Consider the following 27,227-nt stretch of genomic DNA (forward strand, 5'->3'; position numbering starts at 1 on the left):
AGATGGAGACAGACTGCTTCCAGAGGCTGCCTTGCCAGATGTGCCAGCAGTCAGCCCGGCCAGAGAGCCTGCAGTGCAGACAGATGCCCTGGGCTGTGTTCAGAATGGCGAGACCCTTTATGGTACTGCGGCTCAGCTCTGGGGCAGGGCCAGAGCGGCAGGGTAATGTTCCTCAGCCAGATTCTTTTCCCCCCAAACTTCTTCAAATATGTGGGCCACGGAGGGAGGCAAATTTAATTAAATTACTGTGTTGTGGGCCGCCCTTTCTGGGCAAGGGCTAAAAATGGGCTCATGCTGACATGCAGACCCATCTGTGTACACAGAGCATGCGTTTCTTTGTGCTTGGCTGTCAGCAGCTGGCTGGGGCTGGCAGTGCCCAGCGCTGGACCTGGTGAGCTGGCCCCTTTGCCGCAGCACGGCCGAGTCAACAATAATCCAACCCAGGCCCCATGTGGCTCTGATGACCTTTTCCTTTCTACTTAAAATATGACTGAGTGGCACTCACCCTGCCTCCATCAGTTCATTTCTCCTCAAATGCCTCTTGCTGACACCCAGGACTTCCCATAAGGCGGTGCCCTGTGCGGAGCTAGGAAGGAGGAATGAAGCTGCAGGCAGGTGTGATTCAGAACAGTGCAGGGCAGGTTTTGTTTAGCTTGGCAGGAGGTGGAGGGGTCTCCCTGGTGATTCTCTAGAGTGCTACTTCAGCAGTTCCCCACTGGCAACTCCATGCTGGAGAGAGAACGATTTTCAGGTGCCAGAGTGAAGCTTTCTTTCCCCCCCACCCTTGCACGAAGGCCACCGTGTACACAGAACCTGACATCACACAGAGGCAAGGATGTTCAGTAGCAATAGGAACAATTTAACATGTGGGATGCAACAACCAGAACAAATGCTGGCTGTGCTATACCTGCCAAGCCCGCAAGGTCACGCATTCCCACTCGGGCAGTTCAGGCCTCACTGCTCCAGGTTACAAAATACCGGGGGTGGGGTGGGGTGGTGGTGGTGGTAAAGATTTTGCCCCCCATGTATCCTGTTTCCCCCAAAATAAGACCTAGCCGGACATTCAGCTCTAATGCATCTTTTGGAGCAAAAATTAATATAAGACCTGGTTTTATTTTACTATAGTATAAGATCGGGTATAACATAATATAATACAATATAAGCCCCGGTCTTATATTAATTTGTGCTCCAAAAGACGCATTAGAGCTGATTGTCTGGCTGGGTCTCATTTTCAGGGAAACATGGTAACGCTGCTGCTGAAGCTGTAAGAAAGGGCGTCTTCCCTCTGCTGGTGGGAAAGGGGCTGAAGTGGCATCAGCTGTGGTGTGTGGAGTGGGGCGCTGAGGCGCAGGCTCCGTGGTGGGCTTTTCTATGTGGAACTGACACCCAGGGAGAGTCAGCTGGGGAGTCTTTCCTTACTTGTCCCCAGAGAAAAGAGCCCTCCCTCACGTCTAGAACATTATGAATGTGGGAGAGGTAGCCTCGTACTGGGACAACAGGAAACATCTTCCTGGGCGATGAGTGATTGTACATCTGCAGCCCCCTGCGGCCCGGGGCATCCTGGCATCACAGATGCCGTGAGCAGTGCAGGCAGCTGTGGCAGCCCTCTCTGTGGGTCCCTGGCGAGGCAGCTTTATGGCAGAACCACCCGCGCCCAGTCTCCAAGCCTCAGAACCGCTCATGCTCCGAGGAGCCTGGCAGCGTGGGGAAGGCAGCGTCACCTGGAGCTCTGCTGTCCCCTTGACACGGCTCTGAGCAGTGCCACGGCTGTTCTCTTTTATAACTGGGGCTGGGGTCGTAGGGTATCTGCTACAGGTTTTTGCTGGCTTGGCTTTTTGGATCTAAAGCTGACGGTTACTTCAAGGGTTAAGACAATTACTATCAGTTCGGGTCCTTGGGACCCAACTCAGAACCTGGACGGTGCCGGGGGGTCGCTCTCAGTCTGGCAGTCCTAAATGACTAGAATTTGTGGATCAGAACCAAAAGTAGGCAGGTCACTAAATTGTGGTCAGACAGGAGAAGAGAATGGGTACAGAAGAGTAAGTTTCCTGTGGTTAGGAGGCTAAGCAGCAATGGTAGCAGGAAGAGAAAGCAGCGTATGATGCTAGACAGAAGCCCTGGGGAGAGCAGGGCCAGTCATGAGGAGCACGGAATTGACCCGTCTGGTGATATTTATCATGTGGCTTCAGAGACACAACCAGGTTCCTGGGGACGAGCCTGTGTAACAGATCTCCTTCCTTCCTTACCAAATGGGACAGGAGAGAGTGGAGCCCACTCCTGGGCTCTAGGGAACCATGACGTTTGAGTGGGATAAGGCCCCTAATTCCATTCCATCCACTGGCCTCATGCGCAGTAAGCCAGGAGAGAATTTACCAAGTGATTTGCTTTAAATTACAGGGATAGAAGCAGACCTGTTTCTTTAGTCAGTATGTTACTGGTCCTTGGGTGCCAATAAAAGTGTTTATCATCATCAAGGATTAAAAACAGCCTTATGCTGAAGACACCCAAAGTTGTGGAAAGAATGGATAACGTACCTCAGTTCTGATATTCGCCCATGAAAAGGGTTGGCTTTGGGGGATACATTCCTCCTTGTTTAAGCAGCCCAGGACTAGGACACTTTCCTCCAGTGAAGAAAGTCTTGAAATAAAGCTTTAGTGTGTAACAGCTAACTAGGCCTCAGGGTGAATAATTTGAGTATTGGTATGGCTGCACCAATGGCATTCCAAGAGCTCAGGGTCCCTTAGGGTGACAGATGGCCCACCTGAATGGGCGGAAGCTGCAGAGGTGGATGAGCACACTACGGCCACAGTGTCCCTCCCTGCTGTGGGCGGGCACCGGAGGGTCAGCTGTGGGTCCTGCTCAGGCAGAGCCTGCAGCCGGGACACCCTGATTTCTGTGCCTCGCCTGCAGCTCAGCAGGGAGCTGGCATGGGGAAAGGCAGAGCGAAGCTCTAGGGCTGCTGCGGCATATCTTTTTCATGTACAAGGTCCCCCACGACCCCTCTCACATTTGTTACCCGTCACTTCATTTTTCTTGGAGAGGGACGAGGAGAAGGGGAACGAATTGATTACAATGGTGTACTGCAGGGTACTACCTTTCAGCACCATGAACCGGACTGAGAAGCTCAGGAGCCGTACTTTGAGAAGTTGCCAAATGTGCATTAAAGGGAGGAAAGAGAAGGAAAAGAAGGAAAGGTGACTTCTGACACCTGCTTTCGCCTCTGATTCTCTCTCAGCTCACCCTTGCTCCCAGTGACACTTAGGAAGCAGAGTGGGTGGATCTAGGCTATTTGCAAAAACAGATTAGCTCTGATGCAAGACTGGAAAGTGTTTTCTTCCTGTACAATAGGAACTCAGACCTTGCGTACGGTACCCTCGTCCTATGTGGTTCGGATGCCATATTTTTATCGTGTCACCTGGGTTAACATGCCAGAGCATGCGCTAGGAGGGGTCTTCATGTTAGCCCCCAGTTGACCTGGCCCAGCCCCTTCGTCTCCGGGAAAGCAGGGCAGGAGAAGGATGGGAGTGGCAGCGTCACTGGCTAAGGCTGCGACCATCTGCACTCCTGTGAATCAAGGTTGGCTCAGACAGAAGGCGCGAGGGAGGAAGTGCAGCTGCTGACGGCTCAGACAGCTTGGACCTGTCCAGGCAAACAAGCCGCTCAAGTGCAAGAACAGCCAGCCAAGTAGGCAGAGCACGAAGAAGGACTTAAAGCTGGAAATATCTGACAAGATCTGGAGGGAGAGTAGGAAGCTGTCTGGGATTTTAACTGGTATCTGGCCTTGCCTCTTCCTGCTGAGGCAGACTCTTCTGCTCCCGCAGGGTGGGATGGGACGCTGCGGGCCTGGTGGGCTGCACCCAGGCGTGCATTCCTTGAGCTGGAATTTAAAAAAAAAATCTTTTTCTTAAACTGCAAACACAGTTCTGGATTGTTCTTCCTCACTAATACCCTCAAGACAAAATCTACCCACTGTCCACAGATACACCTATGCCCCTTCCCATCACCTGCCCAGATGGGCTGTGTGTGTGTGTGGTGGGTGGGGACAGACTGCACCATCAGTCACACAGCCTGGGAGACGTGTCTCAGAATGGGCCCTGGAAGGGGCCACAGGGGCGCCCAGAAGAAGCAAACACATGCTCTGGTCTTCTACCTTCCTTGAGGGGGAGGGAGACAGCACTGGGATGTTTAAGGCGCTATTGTTATAGCTCTTTCTAGCGAAGGCTCTTTGAAACCGTGGTTCTTGGTCCCACGTACATATGGTATTATCAGCATCAAGGAAGCTGTTAAAAAATACCAGTGTTCAGACTCTAGTCTTGGGGGTGGGGCAACCGGACTTCAATATTTTAAAAATATATCCAGTGACTCCAGGGCACACCCAGGGTGACAGACAGCCTCTGCTCTAGTCTAGAGGAAGCAGGAGAAGACGAAGTGGTCCTCGATGGGCTGCTGACAGGCGGGACATCCTGTCACTAACTCCAGAAGCATTTCTGGCAGACGGGTTTGTTGAAGTTGAGCTAGTGACCCAGAGGTTTCGCTCAGGTTCAGGAGGAGTCACTTCCAAGAGAGCTAACCAAGTATCAACTAACTGACTGCCTGGGAAAACAAAGGGAAACCCTTCTACAGACATGTCAGCCTCCTCGGAGGCCCATGAATATCAAATGGGAGAAATGGAGGCACAGAGAGACGACCATTTATTCCAAAGGAAAGGGGAAAGAGAACCAAATAGCATGTTTCTCTCCTGCTATCAGCAGCCAGAAAACTCCCCTGGACCTAGGCTGCTCTGTGGCCAGTGCAGACAGGGTTCACGGTCACCACAGTTTAGGTTCATAAGCCCAAATGAACGAGACACCGCTTTGGGAAATGCCACGCTTCTGCCACAGCCCAGGGAAGGTCCCTGCCACAGCCCTTCTTGGTCCACTTCATATGCCTGCTTATTTAGAGGCAGTCCAGTGACCGGCAGGCACGGTGCCAGGCACGGGGCACCCACAGAGAGGGAAGACCTTGCCCTTGAGCTCAGTCCAGCAGGGGAAGCAACTGCGATGGATAGTCTAAGAGTGGTGACGGGAGATACATTCTCAGGGAGCATTACAGAGTCAGGGAAAGCTTCCTCTTTCTCCCATCCAGAGTCCCGGGAAGCAGGGAAGAGCAGCCCATGTCTGGGAGTTCTAAATTTTAGTGGTTCGCAGGCAGCCTGTTCTCATGACAGTGGGAGGAAGACACCCCCGTGTGAGTTCTGCATGCAGACCCTGGACAGTGGTAGGACCGATGTGACTCAGCGCCGGGGGAAAGACGCGGGCCCCGGGCCCTCCTGGAGGTGCAGGGGTGACTTCTGCACCTCTCTCCAGCTGGCGTGTGCTGAAGGACTGTCTCGGGGCTTCCTGGTATGGGGAGGAGGGCAGCCATGCTGTCAGCCAATGCTGATGGAAGCCAGCTCTGGGTGACCGTGGGTAGCCCGCAGCCTTCCCTCCACTTCAGCTTCTCCACGCGACACACAGATTCACTTAGTGTTTAAGTCGCAAAGCCCCCTGAACAAAGGAGCCAGCAGCTCGCCCCGGAACAGAGAGGTGCTCACCAGGTCCCGAGCACGGCTGTGGTGAGTAAGTGGAGCATGGAAGCTTCCAGCCCAAGCTCCAAAGCTCTGGTTAGTCTGGCTGCAGCAAGCTGCTGTTTGCCCCGTGAGCTGAGCAGCCGGGGCAGAATACTGTTTGGGAGTTTTAACAGACACCAAGGACACAAAAGAGCCCTCGCAGTTGCACATGGAGCTGCGAGCACGTGGACTCCTGGGAAGGGAGGGAAGTATGAACTTCAGACTCCTACCTCCCTCCCCAGCTTTAGCCAAGTCCCACGTGGGATTGTGGAGCACCGAGGGAATCAGGAGTCTCCTGTGGCATGTGTCACAGTGCAGCTGCCTCCTGTGTCCCTGCTGTGGCCAGCAAGGACCTCAGGGTGCTGTGTGGGAGTGCTGGCAGTGACACGGCAGGGAAACTATAAGGGACAGTAGCCGTCAGGGCTGGCGGATACTGAGGTCGTTCAGGAGAAGTCAAAGATGGTGGAGTTCAGATTCTTGACACGGGCACATGTGGCCGTGGTGTCTGTTCTGCATCTCACCCACCCAAGAGGTCAGCGTACACATGACGTTATCCTGAAAGGGCCGTTTTAGGTCATACAAAGTTCAAAATCAGAGCTGACTTTCTAGGGTGTGGGATCCAAATTCAGTCTTCAAAACCACGGCTTCTCAACCTTAGCTGTACATTAGAATTACCTGGGGAGCTTTAAACATTTTTCTGAAAACATTTTTATTATTAAAAAAAAGTTTGATCTGAAAAATTTGAAAGACTGAAAATAGAGAATAGTCATGAACTCCCACATACGGACCATCCCGGTCGGACAGTTGTCACAATGGTCATATTTGCTTCAGCTGTCCCCCCTTTTCTTTGCTGAAGTATTTCAAAGCATATCCCAGACATGATGTCATCTCACCCTTCCATACTTCAGTATGCAGCTCTAAAAAATACAGCCATTTTCTTACATAACCACAATGCCATTATCACACCTAACACAATCAACAAAATTATTCCTTGTGATCACCTAATAGAACTGGGGAACTTAAAAGCTGGTACTTGCGGAAGCCAGAACGTTTGGAGGGAGGCCCAGTATGTCTCCTAAGTTTTCCACCCCCAGGATTCCATTGTGCAGCCAGGGCTGAGAACCACTGCCCTGCCCAAGCTAGGATCCTGCTACGGGGCCTGAGGCAAGCTCTGTGAATGTCCTCTAGCCCCTGATCACATGGTACACAACAAAAAAGCCAAGGAAAAGGTGACAAGTCACAGATGGGATGAAAAGTAGGAAAACAAAAGCACGAAGAAGTCAGCAAGCCACAGAACCGAATCCCTTTCCAATGCAAGGCTGCCTGATCCTTAGGGGTCAAGGCCCACTCACTGTATCCCCCCCGACCCCCCCACCCCCAAAGGTCCGAGGGGCCGGGAAGCAGAGCTGTCCCCAGCTGCTGCTTGGGCCGCTCACGGGCCCTCAGCACCTCACTCCAGGCCAGCCTGCATTATTCCTATTTCTAGCTCTTCTCGCTTCTGTACACGCTGTCTTTCTGGCCTAATATTCTGGCAAACTCTGCGCCTCAGCACCTGGTCTTAGGATTAATTAGGCCTGTGGTGAAGGGGGTGTGCCAAAACTTCTTGGGTGTTGGCAGTAGGGTTTGGGACCGTAGTTTTCAATTTTACTTATTTATTTCATTTAAAATAACTAAACAAAACATCCCGCGAAAAGATGAGTCTGTATCATTGCAGCTGAAAATACCTCTACGAGGGCGTCTGCTCTCCAGCTCCCCAGTTACAGACGCCACAGGACCCTTGGTGAGCGTGCGGGGCTGGCAGCTCCATGGGGCGGGGTGGGGTGGGGTGGGGGGGGGGGTGCTGGGCAATCCCTGGATCAGACTGGTGACTCCTGGGGGGCGGGGGCTGGCGAACAACCAGCAAGCCAGTATGACTGGGACACATCCAGTAATGAAACCTCCTGCTTTCTTCTGCAATGGGCCAAACTGCCATCTCTGAGGATGACTCAGTCACTGGGGACAGTTCTGGACTCCCTGCGGTTCACACGAGCATGAAAATAACCAGAGGAGCTAAGGCCACCCGCTGTGACTCCGGGTGTGTTTGTGGTGCTGGATAGCCTCCGAGTGTGGCTTAGTGGTCACTAGACACAGGTGAGGCCTGTGGTGGCCTCAGAAAAGGGGTGCTTTAAATGTAGGCCTGACATCTGAAGGGGGAAACAGAGTGGAGGTAGAGGGTTCCGTGGCAGTTCCGGCCTCTGGAAATCTTTTCTAGGTCCTCTGAGCACTGAGGTCATTTAGTCTAGCACACTCATTTTCACGGGGGGAAGTAAAGCCTCAGGGAGGTGAAATGATTTTGTCCACATCACAGATTTAGTCAATGGAGAAGCTAGAACTTAAACGTGGGATTTTTCGATTGCAAAGTATACCACTTTGTTCCACTATCCAAGGCCACCCCAGTGGCTGGATTCATGCCAAGCATTCAACAAGTGCTGAAAGAGCTAGGGGAAAAGGCATTTTCAGTCCAGGTGCCAAAGGGACCAAAGACAGCCAGGTGAGTGTTCCCTGGATGACCGGGGAATTCTGCAATCCCTGCAGGTTCTGGGGAACTCAAGGGTCAGACTCAGCAACTGAACTCAATGGTCGGTGGGAACAGGGAGGCCATTGCAGACCTGTGACCTGCAGCCGAGCTCCCTTCTTTTCTGCCCAGGAGAGTGGGAAACACCTCGCATGGGGTTGACTCAGGGCTGTCAGGAGAAGAGCAGCCAGGATAAGGCCACAGCCGTGCTGTTTGACGCAGGCGTTGGTCGTTTTCATTTCTTGGCATTGTGTGTGACCCTTATAAACAAATTTGGAAGCTTAAGTCAAGAGCATGATAGGATTGGGTGAGAAAAAGTACTGAGGATAAATGCTCAGCGGTGTGGGGGAAGGTACAGATTATTGGTTCAGGAAGAGTGCGAGCTAATCAAATAAGTCCTGAGTGCTTAGTGTGGGCAGGGGCTGTCAGAGGCCCGCGTTGTCCAGTATGACGGCCACTAACCACACGTGGTTATTTAAACTAAAATTCATTAAACTCCATTCAAGATTCTGCACCTCAGTGGCACTAGCCATATTTCAAGTGCTCAATATCTACACGTGGCAAGAGGCTAGTACACCGGACAGCACACACAACGGTTTCTCTCGTCACAGAAAGTCCAGGGGACGGCACTAGCAGATTCTGTCTGGTTGTCTTCTCGTGTTTCTTGCCACAATGAGTAGCTTCTGAGACCCTTCAGGGGAAGAAGTGGATTTGGGGAAGCTAGGGGGTATGATTACTCACTCTTCAGAGACCTAGTAAGCCTGGGAACTCAAAGCAGCTTAGGGCAGCCAGCAGCAGGAAGCCTCCAGGGTTAGCAGGCCCTAACCCCTGTCCCTCCACTCTGACCTTTGCATATTTTATTCCAGTTCTATTTTACGCCGTTTTAACTGATGTGTAATATAGCTTAACTCTGTGTGGTGTTCCAAGCCCCTTAGCAGGGGGCCGCTCATAGGCAGGAGCACAATTAACAGCAACCCCCAGAAAATGATGCCCCGTGTCAAAGCCGTCATTGCACCAGCTATGTGCTTATTATAAGCACTGAGCCCTGACACCTCCCTGTGTTTACGAGGTAGCAGATAAACCCCTGTTTGTGCCTTCCCTACTCTACCACAGCATCAGGACTAAGTATAGCTCTGTGTGTATGTTTAGCTCCATTTAGCTGTGCTTTGGAAAAGGAAGAGAAAAATCTGAGTTAATAAAATTCAATTGCCGGAAAATGTGATTTGTTCCTCCCCCACTTGACAACCCCTTACAAGACAGACAGACATCACTGCTAACAAGATGGGTAACCAGCCTTAGCTACAGGGTGGTGGTGGGGGGAGGCCCCGATGTTAACATGGCCCTGCCTTTTGAGCAGTCTCCTGTGAGAGCAGAGGGAGGTCTAAGAGTCCAGGAGGCTGGCGCCCGGGGGCCACCCTGTGCCCTGGCTGATGTGACCAGAACACAGCACTGGAGTTGGAGTCCTGCCCGAGGAGCTCAAGGGCACTCCCAGCTAGGAAATTTCACCTCTCCCCACTCTCTCAGTAAAAAAAACAAAAACAAAGCAAAACAACATTGAAAGCTGCCTCCCACCCCGAAGAAAAAAGGAAGAAAAAACCCTTCCACTTAAAATAGTCCCCACCTTTTGATTGTTTCTTTCGGGCTCTACTGAAGCTTAGTTTTTGGCATAAAAAGACGGCGGCGTTTCTACGACCACACATCCGGAAAAGCAGTGGACAATTCCAGGTGTGTCAGACACCTGCCCTGCTCCCTCTCTGGCCCGCCTTCTCACCCTGCGTGCAGGGCTCTTTGCGCCCGTCTGGGAAGTAAGTCTCTCTTTACAAAACGCCAGGGCCACAGATGACTTCCTCCTCTGACTTAGCCTCCTGGCCTTTCCGCACTAAAATAATACAACTTAGAGAACGCATGTGTTTACTTCCTTTGTCACACAAACCTCCTCCCTTCTACATGCCACCCTCCAAGTCTCCACTTAGTTGGGACGACAGGTGGATGCACAGGTGGTGGTGGCTGTCGTCTGGGAGGCACAGTGTGGGGGGGTACAGGTGAGACCAGTGCTGGGGGGAGTTCAGCTCCCTCACTTTGTGAGGTGCCCAAGTACTAACTTCTTCATGCCTCAGTTTTCTCAGCTACTGTGAACTGTTTGAATTGGACTGTATGTCTGGAGCCCTTACCACTATAAAATGCTCTGATTCCACATTCTGAAGGCTGCATGCTCAGGTCCTTGGAAACTGAATGGGTCATGCTTATTTCTATTTATAATCCACTTTTTATTTCTGCACTCAATGCTCTATGGAGAAATGTAGATTTCTATTCTGAAAATTTTCTAACCAACAAAGGAAAAGCTCTATTTTAGGTTGTTTGACAGGGAAATGTTTCTAAGTAGATTGAGTTCCCAACATTACATTTGCTTTGCCTTCTCCCATCTTTCCTAAAAAAAGAAGTTTCTAGACAATCAGAAATGCGTTCTGTGCTCAGGCCTAGCAGGGCTAAGGCGGCATTGGCTGAAGGAAGAAGGCAGTGCCGGTCTTGGGCCCCAGTGGGGCAGGACTATCTGCCATCTGCTGCACTCGCTCCTCTTCTCCAAATCGGGCCCGGTCTGCAGTTTGCTGCAAATATTAGGAGCTAAGCCACTAGCACTTCCCACCCATGGCAAGCTTTGTGCTCTGGCTCCTGAGACTATCTGAAAGCAGGGGGCCACTTTTCAGTTTAGGAGAAAAACTCATGCATTCAGTGGAAATAGATCCCCCCTCATCCCCAGTCTGCAGCTTTAGAAGCTTTAGACTGAAAGGGGGGAAGACCTGTCCAACCAAGCTGAGGAAGGTGATGGAACTGTCAGAGACCTCCCGGCCCCATGGATGCAGGCCAGAATGGTTTATTAATGATCCATGGGAAAAGAACAATCATCCTGCTGGCAGCTTCACATGTAATTAACCAGCTTCACAGAGAGCTGGCTGCCTCCTCCAGGTCTGGCATCTGCAGACTGCAGAGCTACCTGACGTAGTGACACTGGGTTTCTAGCGAAATCCCCCTCCTGGGAGAGGAGCATCCAAAATAGGGACCTCCACCCACTGGGCACTCAGGAAACATGAGTGAAGGTGGTGCTCTTCTGGAGGAGCCGGGCTGAGTGCTCAGGATAACACGCAAGACTGCAGGCTCCTTGAGGCCACAGCCAGCTCTGGGAACCGCTAGTTCCACCAGTCACCATTAACTGCCCACTCAGGTAAGTGGCTCCCTCTGCTGGGCACAGAGGTCATGCAGCAGGGGCAGCTTCCACGTAGCCCTCCAAATGCTGCCTCCTCAGCCCAAACTACACAGACAGGAGTTTCTGGGAAGTGGCTCAGGTGTTTGCGACGACACCCTGCAGCACCGTGGAAGGGCGCGGAGGGCTCCATGGCCTTGCCCGGCATGGTGGACACAGCTGCTTTTGTGCAAGTGAGTGCGCCACAGAACCAGCAACACTCAGACAGTGACCCACAGAGAGAAAAGAGGCTGGGTCAGCCCAGCTCCGCTTAGGAGTCAGTGCTGATTCCCTTCCAGGAGCACTGGGACTCAAAGACCCTTGGGCGTCCCATCAGGTGAGGGAAGTAGGAAGTATCTGGCGCTTGAAGTGCAGTTTTACAAATGAGCTCTTTAGTGCTCGGCCCCAGAAATGTCATTTGGGGTGGGGTGGGGTGTCTCCATCACATTTCCCAAGTGAGAATCAGAGTGGTTCCTCTGAGGGGGCGTGTGCGCACGTACACACACACACACACACACACACACACACACACACACACACGTGTCCCGTGCTTGAAGCTTCTAAGAACTATCTCCATTCTTCATCCCCTGGTGGAGACCACCCCTCCTAAGCACATGAACCCGTCCTTAACCCCCTGACTCATGCTCACCCCCAGGCACCCTACGCTCCCTACAGTGAACAAAAGCTCCTACTTGAAGGCTCATGGAGGGAATGACAAACCTTTGCACCTTCAGCAAAAACAGAGCCAGTTCACAGGGCGCATGGGCTTTTCACGTACCACACTCCATTTCTATTCTGTAGAAAAACAGGTAATAAAGGCAGGCTGTGCCCTTTAGGAGAACGGGGGGAGGGAAGTGCGGGGGGGAGGCAGCAACATCCATCAGTGATGCCAGGCTGTCTCTCCTGGAGAGCACAGCGCATGTGGTGAACCCTTCCGATAAAGCCACAGTCAAAGCACAGGCTGCAGTCACTTTCTTGCTCATTACCTGCAGTCTCCTTTCTCACCACCCAGCTCTGATGACAGGAGCCAAACACAGTGGTTCTCTCCCTCTTATTAAAGCAGCCTAGCAACAAGAGTAACCCTAGCTGCAGATCAGCCATGTACGGGTAGAGGGCGAGGGCACTGCTGGCCTGGTAGGAAATGGATAGCTCATGATAAATGAATGGGTACTGCCTGCCGTTTTTATTTGCTGTCACTTTAATCAATAAGGGAAAAGGTGAATTGCTATTGATCTCTGCAACACCTTTTAACGATACTGTACCAATTACAGAAATGCAAGGGGGAGGGTGAAAGAATGAAGGAGGAGGGATGGATGAAAGCGGCCTGGGCAGTGTGAGAATGCTGTGTCCCTGGAGCCAGTCTGCCCGTCACTGGGTGTTAGGCACGCCCGGGTGCACGTATGAATGTGTCCAGGGGAGCCCTTCCTCACACCTTGAAGGGCTGGCCCCGGACAGCAGCGTCAGGGCCTCCCTCTGCACTCACGAGCTGGCTCCCCTCGTCCGGGCAACAGGGCATGGGCAGCCACACGGCTTCCCTGGGTGCAAGGCCAGACGTCTGCATGTCGGATCCCGAGGCCTCATAATTTTTGGAGTTGCCACACTTTAGTGGTGGTTGGCAGGACTATCTCAACAGCGGACTATATAATTCTGGATGGGAAAACAAGAATCTAAAGCTTGGAGGGCAACCTCTAGCTTCACTGTTCTAACGCGACCCCTGGGTCGACTGCCTAAAAAAGCCAGACAGGCAGCAGATAAGGTGCAAATATCTTGCATTCTTCTTGATAATAACAAAGATCATGGCTTCTGCGGTTCCAGCCTGTCCTCTGAAACTCTCTGGGTGGAAGGACGTGCCACGGCGATCAGAGGCTGGGGTCAAAAATGGGAGAGGTCTGATTGGAATTCCGGGACAATGACCACATGCAGACAGGCAAGATGACACACTGGATCTGTAACTCTCTAGTCTTACCCAGAGAATCAGGAAACAGGGCACATTGTTATGACAGATGGGCACAACAGCCCGTAAGAAGAAGACACACATTTAGTTCTGATTCTCAGGGCTTAGTCCGACCTGTTGGCTATGGGAAGACTGAGAGGACCCCTCAGTATGCTGGGACAGCTTCTGTTTCGGATCTACTGCTTATCAGAACCAGAGTCACGTCAAGAAAAAGGTAATGTAACACAGATGCAGGGTAGAAAAAGGGGAAATCAACTCCAGTTTAGCACAATGAGGTAAAGAATGCCCAGCATCCAGGGCTAGCAGTTCTCCTGTTTCATCAAGGGGTCTGATTATTCAGATGGAGGTGAGACAATAAACTGACCAGAGGACCCATTGCAGGTCACTCAGGGACTTCAGCATGTGTAGGGCTACTTGTCACCTGGGGCCTGGCGACCCTTTCCTGTCTACGTAGGAAGAACTGGAGGGCTCCTCAGGAACCTCTCCACCACTCTCAGTAATTACCTTTCGGCATCCTCCAGGCGGAACAGGGCCCAACGCTCCCATTTTACAGATGGTGAAACCAAGGCAGACAGTCACGTATCAAACATGAAACAGAATCCAACCTTAAAGACGCGTGTGTGACAACAGGGAGAGCCCTTTGGGATGTTGTGGGCACTCTTGCTTAAATGATTCTCCAGAGACAGAAACTCAGGGTGTAACTATAGTTCTGAAATCAGTGACAATACAGTTCGCCAGTCTCCCCGCCCTCCTCCCACAAATACCTGAAGGGCCAAAACGTAGCGCAAAATAAAACACAAGTTACAAAGCTGCTGATGTGTTTCAAGTGGAAGTGCTGAGATTAGAAGGAGGAAGTGGTTAAGTGCACCCTGGGCGTTTGGAAATGGCCACGTCTGCAGCCCTGTAAGCTGATGAAGGATGAACTCCGGCTGTCTTTGCCAGACAGACAAACAGGTCCGTCCTACCCTCCGGAGGTGGGCAAGACGACTGTGAGAGGGCACACAGATAAGAAGCAACTATTTAGCAAACACGAGTACCCTCCCACAAGGAATCTTCCAATTCCGAAAGTGACCCTATTCTAAAATTACCAAGTGGCAAGTGGCCAGGCCAAAAATCCATATCCAATCAGCGGTAATGGACTATTTGTTGCATTTCCTCATATAAGGGTGCATGCAGCATTGCTATAAAAATCCTGGCTCAGTAGTTCTAGATTTAACTAGAGAGGTAACAGCAGCACAGCACTGCAAGCACTGTAGAGACCTGTGAAGCAAGTGGCACATGCAGCCTCTGGTAGGGAGGGGATGGAGGGACCTGTTGGTCTGATTTGCACGCTCTTCCACCTCTAGCCACACATTGAACAGCAAGATCCTTTTCTGGTAACCATTAAATAGAATCCACTGCACCAGAGAGCGAAAGGGATAGGGGGAGGCACATGCCGACCCGGAAAGAAAAGGGGCAGCAGTTTCCATCCCACTTCTCATTCCTGGCTCTACGGGTAGCTTTTGTTTTTTGCTGCAGTGACTGTCCCGCGGGATTTGTCTTGGGGTCCTTTTCTTGTTCCTTTCAATCCTCCTAAACACCTAGATATTTCCTTAGAGCTCCTGCCTGACGCGCTTCTATCCTCCAACCCTCCAATTTACTACAGATCAAAGATAAACCTACGGCAATCTTAGATTGCTGTGGTCGTGGGAAGGCGGTGTGGGGACAGAAAAGAGCACTGCTCTTTCATCAGAGGTTAAGGATGCCAGGATCTAGAGAACTCACCCCTGGGTCCCTCATTGTAAAGCTGCAGCGACAGTGGGAAATGAGGAAGGTCAGAAGTCCTGTGTAAACAGAGGCAGCATGGAGTGCCCTCGCTATGGGCAGATCGTGTCCAAATACCCTGAGGGCGGTTCGAGTGCATGGCCCAGGTACTCGTGCCACTATTTCTTAGCCATCCATGTGATATCTATGGAGTCCTGGCCTCCCCTCTCTTGGGGATGGTTGGTCATATCTGTCCCCAGTTAGGTCTAGAAGAGGCTCCGTGCAGAGGTAGGTGAGGACTCGTGGGCGTTACCTCCTGACCTCTGCTTTCCCACTGCACGTTACACTGCCTAGAAAGCAGTGTTGCTAACGTGTGGGACCTCAAGGAGCAGAGGCACAGAGACCCTGTCTTTTCCTTCGTAGAAGAGACTGACTGCCCTTGATGATACTTAACTCAGACCGAGGATGGCAAACAGGTATCAACACAAGTGCCAGATCCATTCCACTGGCAGTGCCTTCTAGGAGCCCGAAGCCAAAGCAGAGCTGTGACTGAGTGGCACTGTCTGCAATGGATGTAGGATGGACAGAGGGAGCACGTATGTACTTGCCATCACTGGCTTAGCCGGCTTGGCGGTGGGGACAGCCTTGGAGTGGACCAACTACGGTTCTTTGTTGATTCTAATCTGAACGCCACTCCTAATGCACACGCCGATGCCCAACCTACCGCCCTACTCTGGGCACAGGGGTTTGTCCACACCGAAATTCGGATTCTAGATTTTAGCTAAACCCCGAGGAGAACTTTCATTCATAGTAAAAACGACAACGCAAGCTGTTGCTCACTGAGCGTTTACCATCTACTGGGCCTCCAGTGCTGGGTACCTGACATGTACCCATTATTCCCACAGTAATGCATGGAAAAGGTACCCGCGTTATAGGTGAGATCTAGGTTTAAGGGGCCACGGCACTGCACACTCCCAGGGCACCATTCAGAGTGAACTCTGTCATGTACCGAGGTTGCCCTGGATTTAGAGGGGCTCAGGCTCATGGCCGTGGTCACACAGTAAGTGGTGAAGTTGCAGTGAGAACCCAAGTCTGACTCTGCACATGTCACTAACAGTTTTTGTTAAGTGACCAGGAAGGGAAAGATGCCCTTAAATGTTCTGGAAATGGGGCTAAGGATGAGCTTGCCCTTCCTGAACATGTGACACATTGTTCAGACCAGGGTAGGGTAGCTCTGCTATTAATTCCAACGCTTGCCCATAATCTTATTTCATGCACCACAGCATTTCATAACAGACCACTGGTCACTTTCATTTTCAAAATCCATTTAAGTGCAGCTGACCGGAAACGGTCACGGGTGGAATGGCAAATGGGAAGTTCATCAATACAGCCTGGTTTGGAACACAGAGGCCCTCGTCCGGTCCTTGGCAGTAGACACAGGAGTGGCCATGCTAATGACACAGAGACGGCAGGGGTAAGGCTGGTGCATCGACCAGAACAGTCACTGCTGTGTCCTTGAGGGAGTCACATGGGAAACAGCAGAATGTCTGTATCACCTGGAGAGCAAATGCAATCTACAATCTGCTTACTCTTTGCTGGCAGCTCAGGCGGCCCTGCTACTATATGTTAAGAGCTGTGTTCTAGAAAGATATCAGTTGAATTATTAATATGTAATTGCAAGGAGAAATGATTAACCTTCAGGCAGTGGGCATCTCTAGGAATGGTCAGGACACACAGAATGGGGAGGCACGAGGCCTGGAGGCCCCTGAACCTGCCAGCATGAAAGCTCACACTCGAGCCTCCATGGGCCTTAGGGGCCGGTGTGAAGCTCTTCTGAAAACAGAGGGGGCAAGTTTGTATGAGGCCATCTTTTGTGCGGAAGGTATTAATAAATAAGACCTGCCAGTCAGAAGCTATTACTGAAACAGAACTAGTTTCCAAATAAGTCTTCCCGTAGGAAGTGGGCAGACTTCATAATAAAGGATTTCACCTGAAAAATAAAAATTCCGAGCTGCTTTTCTTCAGCCCTTTCTTATTATATTAAGAATATCAGCTCCCCCTACCCACCCTTTTAAAAGAGAACACTTACCAAAGTTTAAGAAGCAGTGAGTATTCAGGGTGATTGAAGAGGTAAGAGAAACCAGGAATTGTTGTTACCAGGGGCACCTAACACATCTAATTAAAATAAATGGCACCCAGCTCTCCTAGTACAACCCTCACCTCTGAGGAGCTCAGCAGTCTCTTCCTTCCTGACAGCATTTCTCCATTTGTTCTGGGTCACAGGCTCTACATGGCTATATAGCAGGTAGACCAGGAGGCTGAATGTGCCTGGCAATAGCTGTTTTCCACGGAGATGGCTCATAAAAAACACTATTTTATGGCAGATAGGCAGACAGTATGGAATACAATAGGTGGCGGGGGTTCTGTTTAGCAGGACTCTGTTTGAAGGATTTTCATGACCTTGTGTTTATAATGATAATCTTATAGTGAATCAGTTAAGTACATTCTCCAATGGTGATCACTGCCCGCTATACTCATTTCCAGGACTCAATTTAGATGAGGTTCAGAGTAAGTACTGTGGACCACTCTCATAGAAAGCTGCAAGAGGACGCCATGTTTGGAACACTGGTGTGGATCAGAACTAAAGACGGAGCAGAAAAGTCCGTGCCAGGGCCTGCCTTGCTTTGCTAAGGCTTCCGCTTATGGAGGAAACTGAATTTGTCAGGTCTGAGGACTACACCTCTTATTTCCCTGCACTGGTAGGAACAGGAAGAAAAACAAATTGAATTGTCAGAGAAAACACGAAAGTCTCTCAAGGAAGAGTTTACAATAGTAGGGACCGATTCCCCAGGGAAAGTAAGAATCCCTCTGCTGAAAAAGATTTTCTTCTCTGGGATAGAATTACATCCTTGAGGCCTTCCTACATGTCCCAAGGAGGCCCGATCCCTTGAGGTCCTAAACTTATTCCACCACATGCTGCCCTGAATCCCAACAGCTAGCCTAGGACGTGAACACCAGCCTCTGGAGGGCAGTGAGGCCAGCAAACCTTGAACAGTCAGCCTGTATGACATAATTGCAGGTAACAGAATCTCGGCCAAGCCAATGAAACGTTAGGCTCAGCAGCTATTTCAGAAGAATGGATGCAATTCTATGCTTGACTGGCTATGAAAGTTCAGAGCAGAAGAGCAGGGCAATAGACACCAGCCTAGCTGAGCCAGCAGCTCTGCAGAGAGGCCTCCCGCTGGAGCCAGCACAGTTGGCACTCATCGGCATGCATTGCACCCATCGGCACCCATCACACCCATTGCACCCATCGGCACGCATCGCCATCAGCACCCATCGGCATGCATTGCCATCAGCACCCATCGACACCCATTGGCACCCATCGGCATGTGCTGCTGAGCTTGCTTGGGGAAGCTACTGGTGACTGAGCAGATAGGGGAGACCCAGCAGCAAGGGGAACGGAAAAAACGGGCAATGTGACAGCATCCCCCATTCCTCATTTTAACCTCAGCTCTTCTCACTGTGATGTCATTTGCATTTCGGGCTGGAACGGGATTACAGGGCCCTCCTTCTAGGGCTTTTTAGAGATACCTGGCAAGGGCCAGGAGCCCAGAAATGAAGGGACTGTAAGTGGGCAGCTTACAGCCTGGTATTCTCATGGTGCTTGCAGCTTATCACTGACTTACTTGAAAATAAACGCGTCACCTCACTTCATAGTTTGATCCACAAAAGCAGACGATGGGAAACATACCAGGGAGAAGAGATGAGTAGCCTAAATTAGGACAGTGATGACGGGACACTAATGATTTCTATTTGAACACTGGAATTTTTTTCAAAACACTCACATATTATTATCTCATTACCTTTAAGTATCCTGGCTGGACAGATGGGGAGCCCCAGGGAGAGGGTCTCAGGGTCCCATAGTAAGTGCACAGTCACGTCTGGGTAATGGACTTTTTCACTGAGAAGATCTTGAATTAGCAGCTGTATGTCCAGCCTCAATACTCCAAAGTCTGTGTTTGTACCACATACATCCTGAGCTTAGAGAGTTTTCTCAAAGAATTATAAAGAATAACAAAAGAACAGGCTTTCTGCCCACCCTCAGGACTTAGGGCACAGGGCATCAGTTGACTGAGCATCTATCAAGTGTCTCTTATATCTCGTACTAGGCAAAACCACAAGGAGCATAAAGACAGAAGCGAGGTTCCTGTCCTTGAGCTTAGAATCCAGTGGGGAGACCCACAGGGACAGACCCCTTCCACGTCGCTGGTCACTCCCGGTCAGCTGCGTGCAGCGGGTGCTGTGGGGGAACGGCGTCTTACCCCCACTGGGGACCCAGGGACGGCTTCCTGGAGAAGGAGGTGTATCTTGACGGACAGGTAGGAATGAGAAGGCAAGAGGGACAGCTGGTATCTATACGGGGTGGAGAGCGTACACCGACCTATGGGATGCGAGAGGTGGAATGGAATGATACATATGGAACCGTGAGTATAAACAAGGTCAGTTCCGATGAGGTACAAGTTATAAAACGAGCAGTGGGTGAGACCTGAAGTTGGAGAGATGGTCAAGGATAAATGTAAACTAAGGAAATTAGACCTTACCCCAGAGGCAGTGGGAAATTAAATATTTCTAAACAACGTACTTACTTCGATGTGTCTTTTAAGAAAGAGTAAAAGTAGGAATATGGGTGGATGGATATACATGATCAAAATGAAATGAAGCCAGGTCGGTTACAGAGGAATCATTCTGCGAAAAGTCAGGCTCACACAGGTCAATCGGCAGATGACGCAGGAAGCAGGCCGTGACAAGATACAGAGCTGTGACGAGAGTGGAGTGACCACATCTTCCGGGAAGGCATGGCCACAGCCCTGGGTCCCACATGGCCACATGCATGCTCAGAATCCGACTCTGTGTTTCTCCCTGGAGATGAACTATTCTCAGTCACTGCAGGACCCTCAGGGAAGTCCTTCACAGATTAACTAGTTCCAGATATTTGAGGGCTGAGACATGATAAAATGGGGCCACCTTCTAATAGCAAAAAGCAAAACTGACAAAGCCCGGAGAGAAAAAGTACATGATTTTAAATGCGGACAGTTGGGTTTTGGTGTTTGTCTTACAACAAATTCTATGAATAGAGGCAGGCCACCGTGCAGCTCAGTTTCCTGAACTGTAAAAAGGGGATACTATTTTTCTTATAGGTTTGCTGTGAGGTTAAAATGAAATACTGTATAGGAAAGCACTTTTTCAATAGAAAATGCTATTTAAGTGAAAGTTTGATCACTATTAAGATAAGAGGTCTTTACCGGAGCCCCCTTTAAAGAAAACAGCCTTAAATGGAACACAGACGGAAGACCACTGGTGGGTGATGAACTACCAAGAGCATGTGGGCAGGTGAGAAAAGCTTGGCCCCCACCTAGCCTTTCACCCCTCCTGGGATAGGAGCTGCTTAGAGGGCTGGCCTTACTGCATCCCCTCCTTCCTGGGCAGTGGCGGAGGTGATCCAGAATAAGGTGTCTGTGCAAATAAGTGAAACGTTGCTGGACAGCTGGCTTCCTTCTCCGTCAGGCTGTTATTTGTGGCTCACTCGTCAGGGTTAGCAAGGGGGTGGCACTCAGGGAGAGCGGGAGAGCAGTGTGCCCCGGCCTCACCCGTACCAGACGTCCTTCCCCCTTAGATCACCCTGTGGCTAGAACTATCCTCATCGCTCTGATCCAGAGATACAACTAGGCTACCGTTCCTCCCCCCACGTGTCTCCTGGAGAGGGCAGGGACTACACAGAGAGGCGGGCACAGGACGGGTGAGAGAGCATAGCCCACGGCACTGACAGGGAGACACGGGGAAAGGCAGAGGGCGTGGGGTAGCACAGTTGTAGATCAGCGCTAAACTGCTCAGGCCGGGTTACCTTCTACAGACAAGATGCGGCACACTTGGTGCCGAAACAAAGGACACGTTCCTTTTATTCCAAGTCTTCTTTCTCGGACAAATGCCCCTCCATAAATGCATACCAGTATGCACTGCTGAATCCATATTCCCAGCAATATAAATACACGTTCTTCAAACAGCAACAGCTGCTTGTAATGCTTTTATGTCTCTCAGTTTGTAAATGTAAAAGAGCAGGGGGTGGTGGGAGAGAGAGAATCCAGGACTGTGCCCTGGCCACTGAGCCTGCAGAACGAGCTCCCAGGGGGACAGCCTCTCTTTGATGCCGGCAGGAAGAAGGGAAATAGGTCAGGGCAGCAGCCAGAGTTCTCAGCTCGGGCTGTCCAGCACGAGGACGTCATTTTCCAGGCAGCAGAAAAGGGCAATTTCTGAGATTTGAGAGAGGACAAAGGGGTCACTGAGAACGGCCTTAGAAATGATCACCGAGCCTCTCTAGGGCCTGCCTCTCGCCCCCTGCCCCTCCTGCAGCCTGGAACTGTGAATAGGGTTAAATTGTGGTATTGATCTCTTTTAATACCACCTTCCGAAACCCGTTCTAAAAGGGCAGGTTTTCCTAACAGTGACCCCAGCGGCGTACAGGTAGCAGCTGGTCAGTAAGTGCTGGCCGGCCGGCCTTCTGGCGAGAAGGCGTGGAGAGATCCCAAGCGACTGTTTTACGCACAGGAAGGGCTTCAAAAGGAAGCGGATGGCTTGGATCACTAGATCAGGAATACCACGGCAAGAAAGAATCACTTACCCAGGACCACATGGTAACTGGAGTGTGAAAACCCAGGAGTTGGCACTTTTAAGCCGCTTATCTACCCATTAGCTAATGCCATCTCTCACCACTACTTCTGGGAAGAGGCTAGCGACGGGCACGATTCCCCCTCTGGGAAATTACACCAGATCTTCCTGTTCTTGGCAGGGTGGCAGGGAATTGCCTGAAAGAGGCCAGCTGTATGGGGGGTAGGGGGGGACAAGGGGCTGTCACCTAGCACATGCCATTAAAAGGGACACAGCACTCAGAGCTCAGTCACAACTACAGCAGCGGACACAGTGACCTCACACTGTGTGGCCCAGAAGCAGCCTGGCCTCAGAGGCCGCGGACACACGAGCAAACTCTCATTGTCAGGGTCAGAAGAAGCCATTTTAACCCAACTCTGTACAGCCGGGCTCAGCAAACTTTTTTGATAAAGGGACAGAGAGTACATATTTTAAGCTTTGCAGGCCATACGGCCTGTCCTAACTACTTGGCTCTGCTGTTACAGCACGAGAGCAGCTGCTGACAACACATGGGACAATTAGTGACTGTGTGTCAGTAAAACTTTATTTACAAAAACGGGCAGTGGGCCGGATTTTCCCACCCCTGTTGCACACCGATGAAGTCAGGCTGGAAAGAGCTGTTGAACTTACTGGATTTCCGCTGAGCAGTCAGTGAAGTCTCTGAGAGTGGCTGGGCTGCTCTGGCCGTCCAGGTCACCAGAGGGACTCAGGTAACAGGTGATCGGGGACTGACTGCTGTGCTTCTGGCCCCGATGCAGGCGCGCCAGAACACCTAGCATGACCTGGAATAGTCCTCCCACGCTCCCGACTCAGGGAAAGGAATACAAACCAATGGCTGAGAAGGCCCATATAAAAGACGGGAAAGGAAGAAACACCGTGAAAGGTAGCAGAGGAGACACAGGAAAATAAAACTGAGTGATGGCCAGACATGTCAACAGCCCCATGCTGACTAGCGTCACTGTAAATCACATCTAAGGAAAGCAGGGCTATCGGGTCTCAAGTTAATGTGGGGAGGGGAAGGGACATCTAAAATGTAAAGAAGAGACTTCTCTGAGACGGTGTGGGCTCCACACGAGGATATGGGATAGAAAGACTGTAATTCTCACTTCACTCAAAAGAAAGAGACAGGCGGCAATTCCTGGGTTGGCTGCGCAAAGCCAAGACAACGTACTTCATCTGTAAACAGCGGGCCACTTTTCAGGGCCAGGCACCCCGCGTTCCAGCTTCCTGCCCCTCCCTGGCTGAGGGCTGACGTGGGGGCAGTGTCCTTACACAGTCCCTCTCCCACTGCGTATCTTCCTCAAGTCAGTTTACACTCTCACATGTGGGAGTCCCATGACGGCCAAGCCTCTGTGGGAGCCACAGGGGCCCAGGAGGTGCTGTGGAATCAAGCAATCGGTGTGGTTCTGCTTTTCGATAGGATAATGAAGATTTACAGTGACTGGGAAAAGCATGCAAGGGATAGAGAAATCCTGGCCAAAAGTAAGATAATACAAAGGAAAAGTTTAAGGGGAGGGATAGGGCAGGGTCTAGGAAGACGACATCTTCACAATACCTGGTGATCTGAGCTCAATGTGATTATCGAGGGAATAGGTGAAAGGTACCAAACACCCATGCAACTGTGGCCATCACAGCAGCGGCTCGGCTACAGAAGAGTTCCTGGAATGGAAGGTGGCACCGTGGAGGCTGCCCTGAAGGTAAGAACGACGTGGGGTGGGAGGCTGCAGTGACGCGGTACTTTCTCCCCAGGCTGGGAAGGTCCTCTGCATACAGGAGTACCAACCAATGCATCAGGTTTTCTAGATCCTTGCGGGGGACAGGGAGGAGGGCAAAGACACAAGTTCTGCAGGACGACGTAGGGAATAAAAATGAAGGTACTAAATAGGTAGAAGAAAATGAATAAACCTGTAACAAAACGCAAACCTCTCTTCATTCCTACCCCATTTAGAAAACAGTTGTCATATACTCTGTAAAGGAAAATGCCCAGAAGAACAGGCTAGAGAACTGGTTCCTTTAGTCAAAATTCCAAGTTACCCTTAGTTTAGGCCATACTTGTCTTTGGGTAAAGACCTTTCAAAACAGTCAGCCTGAGTAATCATACGAGCAACTAAGAAAATGCAGAAAGGTTCTTTATCAAGAGACCCCCAACTTAGGGCTGAAAAAGACTGGGACAACTATAACCAAGAAACATAAACATCAACTTTGCATTAGACTAAGGATTTGCAAACTCACTCACAGGCCTGGGGCATCAAAGAAGATGGAGGAAAATTTGATGTTTTCAACAGTCATCTATCAGCAAATAAACAGACGAAGGTAAGGTCATAGTACCAGGAGAGTAAAAGAGCTTTGGGCCACTCACTCCTCTTAGTGGGCAGTATTCTCTGTGACCCCTGGTGCTTTTGGATATCACCAGCGGGCCAGAAACATGGTCAGGAAGAAAAGTGGCTGGGGAAACAAGAGTTGAAAAAGAAAGGGGAAGAAACTTTAGGAGATGAGACAACAGGGATGACCATGGTGAAAAATGGGAGGCAAAACAGCAATGTGATTTAGATAGTGAATGATGAAGATGGTGTGAACAAATGTCACAGGCAATCAATCCCACGCGGGGGTTTCTTTCCTCTATCCAAGCACAGCAAACAAAAAACATACATCTGTGGCTCCTTCCTCTGTACTGTCTCAGTCATGACCTTGAATGGACTTACCTGCTTTCTCCAACATGAAACTGCTCTGTAGTTCATTATCTAAAGGCCCACACAGAGGAAAACGCGACAATACATGTCCCTTCTACCTAATTGTTGGGCCGCTTCAAAAAGCTGCAACAGCTATTGACAGACAACTGGAGTGTTTGGATTCTTGAAACACTTCTCTGCTAGGGAGCTGTCTTCAACTGACAAAACATTCCAGCTACATCGTGCAGTTACAAAATAAGGGAGAAAGGGAGGCACCTTACACGGCAACATAAGGATTCCTTTTTCACAAACATAAATGCAACTTGCCAAACGCAAACAGAGGGCAATGTGAAACTGATGGGACAACGAAGGGGTCCCTTCACTGTACACATGGCCAACGAGCTGACACAACACCCAGGTGGTGTCTCGGAAATGGAACCTGTCCCTCAAATGAAGAATTCAGAATGTCTTCTGCCATACCACTTTCTTGCACAAAACGAGAAGGCAAGTGCTAGGGCAATCCCAAAGAGGTGGCCCCCAGTGGCAAACCTACTCGCGTAGTCGGGCGTCAAAGCGGAGACCAGGGCAGTTCTACACCGGCACCCTGGGCTCGCCTGTTCTCCCGTACTCCTCACCTAACACAGCGGCTGGGGACTCAAATCAGAACAGGAGATGCTGACGGTTCTAAATAGGTATTGGTATCACTTGACATCCCAAAGGAGCCCATCTTCAAAGACCCATGAGTGAGATACCCTCTCGGAGCCTAGGATCTTCCAGCTCTGAGCATATTACGGTATTGCAGGAAAGCTGGAGGGGCCCTCAGGAATGACGGTAAAAGAAATGAGGACAAAGGCAGATCTAAAATCCTAAGCCTGAGCCCAGCACGCTCCCCCGTTGTTCCTTTCTTGTGCCCACTTAGTAGGATTAACGGCTGGGATTGTCCTGGAAAGAAGACGGGTCTGCTGACCATGACGTGATACAAGTTAGCAGGCAGGTGGGCACTAGAGCACATGAAGCCTAACTCCTACCCATAGGAGCCGGCCCAACAGGCAGAAACAAAAATACAATTAAATTAAGGCAGAAAACCCGCTACAGAAAATGCAATTACTCAAAGATACAAATAAATGTTCAAAGAAAATTGGCCCCTGACAGGGTTAGTCAAGCTTCTAAATCCAGCTGGAGGCAGGCAGCTCAGGCTAATTCATTAAGCAGGAACGCAAGGCTGCGAGCTGGCTGCGTCAGGATCCGGCTCGGCTGGCCCGGTGGTCACCACGCAGCCCAGGACGCCGATGGGGAGGAGCAATTTGGGGGCAGCTGGCCAATGACTCAAGGCTCAAAGAAATAAGATGTGGGCAGACACAGGTGGAGTGTGGATGTGGAAGGCTGAGCACCGGAAGGAGTGACAGACTGATCTCTGACATGGTAGAAACACATCGTTTTTCTCACCCCGCCTCATACAAGAAGCAGCTGGAAGATGTCCTACCTCTCGCTGCAGCACCAGCTCCTTGGTGAAAAGTGTTGCTTCCTCACTGAAGGGCTCTCCCTCCTGCACCAAGCCTGGGAGGTTCCGGGCTCCTCTGGGGCATTCAATGCCTGTGTCAGGAGAAAAGGAGAGTTGATGAAGAAAAGGGGCCACAGGCCGCTGTCCAGCAAGCACGGCCCCGACACTTCTGACGAGGCAGGTGGGCTTTAAATCAGAACGCCAGCATGTCTGAGATAAGGCAGAGGTGGAGGTAGGAGGGCGGGAATTCAGTTTGCCCAGGTGGGAAAAACCAACAGTATCAGAGCAGCAACACCAGAGACAGGCTGTCAGCCACGGGAACTGTCAGGAGGGCCCCGTGAGCCCCACGTGAGACGTGCAGGAAATACAGGCACACCCACAGGTGGATGGATCCTTGCCTTGTACTCTCCGCTCCGTCCCGGCCTAGGGCCTCACCGCTTCCATCACTTACACAAATGGCGCTCTCGCCTAATTACACTGCTCGCCCTGCCATGCCGCATCCCGAGGGCCATGGCAGACGACTCCTAGACAGTTTCTCTTTACTACTTGACTTTCACATTGACTTCAAAAGTGTTAACTCAGTGTCATTTTCCTCTTCAAACAAGCTTTCCCCTCTGTCCTCTGGCTACATTTTGGACAATACCATTAGTTTTTCATTCAGAATCAGAGACAGAAAAAGACAGAATATTGATGAACTAGTATCAGGTGTCTGGAGCCAGAGAGACCCGGACTCACATCCTAACTCTATCACTTATTAGCGTCGTGACCTTGGCCAAGTTACTGAACCATTCAAAGCCTCCATTGCCCTATTTGTAAAACAGGTATAATCATGTATTGACTTCATATGCTGGTTGTGTGAACTAAGGGAGATTATGTACATAAAATACTTAGCACAATGCCTGACATATGGAAAGGTTCAATACATTTTAGTTCTTATTATTTCATCATTATTACTCTCAGCAATTACCCATGCTCAGAATCGCACTCATGTTCCACTCCACAGCTGGCCTGTAAGATGCCTGAGGACAGAATCTCATCCCCAACTCTTCTCTGTATCCAGGGACAGTGTTTTATACAAAGTAGGTGCTTACTAACCAACTCAGACTGCTTTTTCTTTCTCTCTTTGATCCAATCATTCACTTTGCAAATATACTTATTGCTAACAATGCTCATTTGTGACAAGACATGAAATACGTCACGTTTTCATGTATAACTCAGACTTATCAATATTTCCCCCCCAAATCATATTGCAGCTGTAATTATGAAGTACAAGTTG

The 27,227-nt window shown here is 50.5% G+C and overlaps 1 protein-coding gene across 1 annotated transcript in view; it reads right to left on the reverse strand.

Moving 5' to 3' along the window:
* Positions 1–27,227, reverse strand: part of SND1 (staphylococcal nuclease and tudor domain containing 1) — a 413,670-nt gene that overhangs the window by 70,342 nt on the left and 316,101 nt on the right. The window contains exon 16 of the mRNA XM_074315643.1: positions 25,934–26,043. Coding sequence (XP_074171744.1) covers positions 25,934–26,043 — 110 coding nt within the window. The remainder of the gene's footprint in view (positions 1–25,933; positions 26,044–27,227) is intronic.

The sequence above is a fragment of the Rhinolophus sinicus genome, linkage group LG11 (genome assembly GCF_036562045.2).
Source record: "Rhinolophus sinicus isolate RSC01 linkage group LG11, ASM3656204v1, whole genome shotgun sequence".
Taxonomy (NCBI): domain Eukaryota; kingdom Metazoa; phylum Chordata; class Mammalia; order Chiroptera; family Rhinolophidae; genus Rhinolophus; species Rhinolophus sinicus.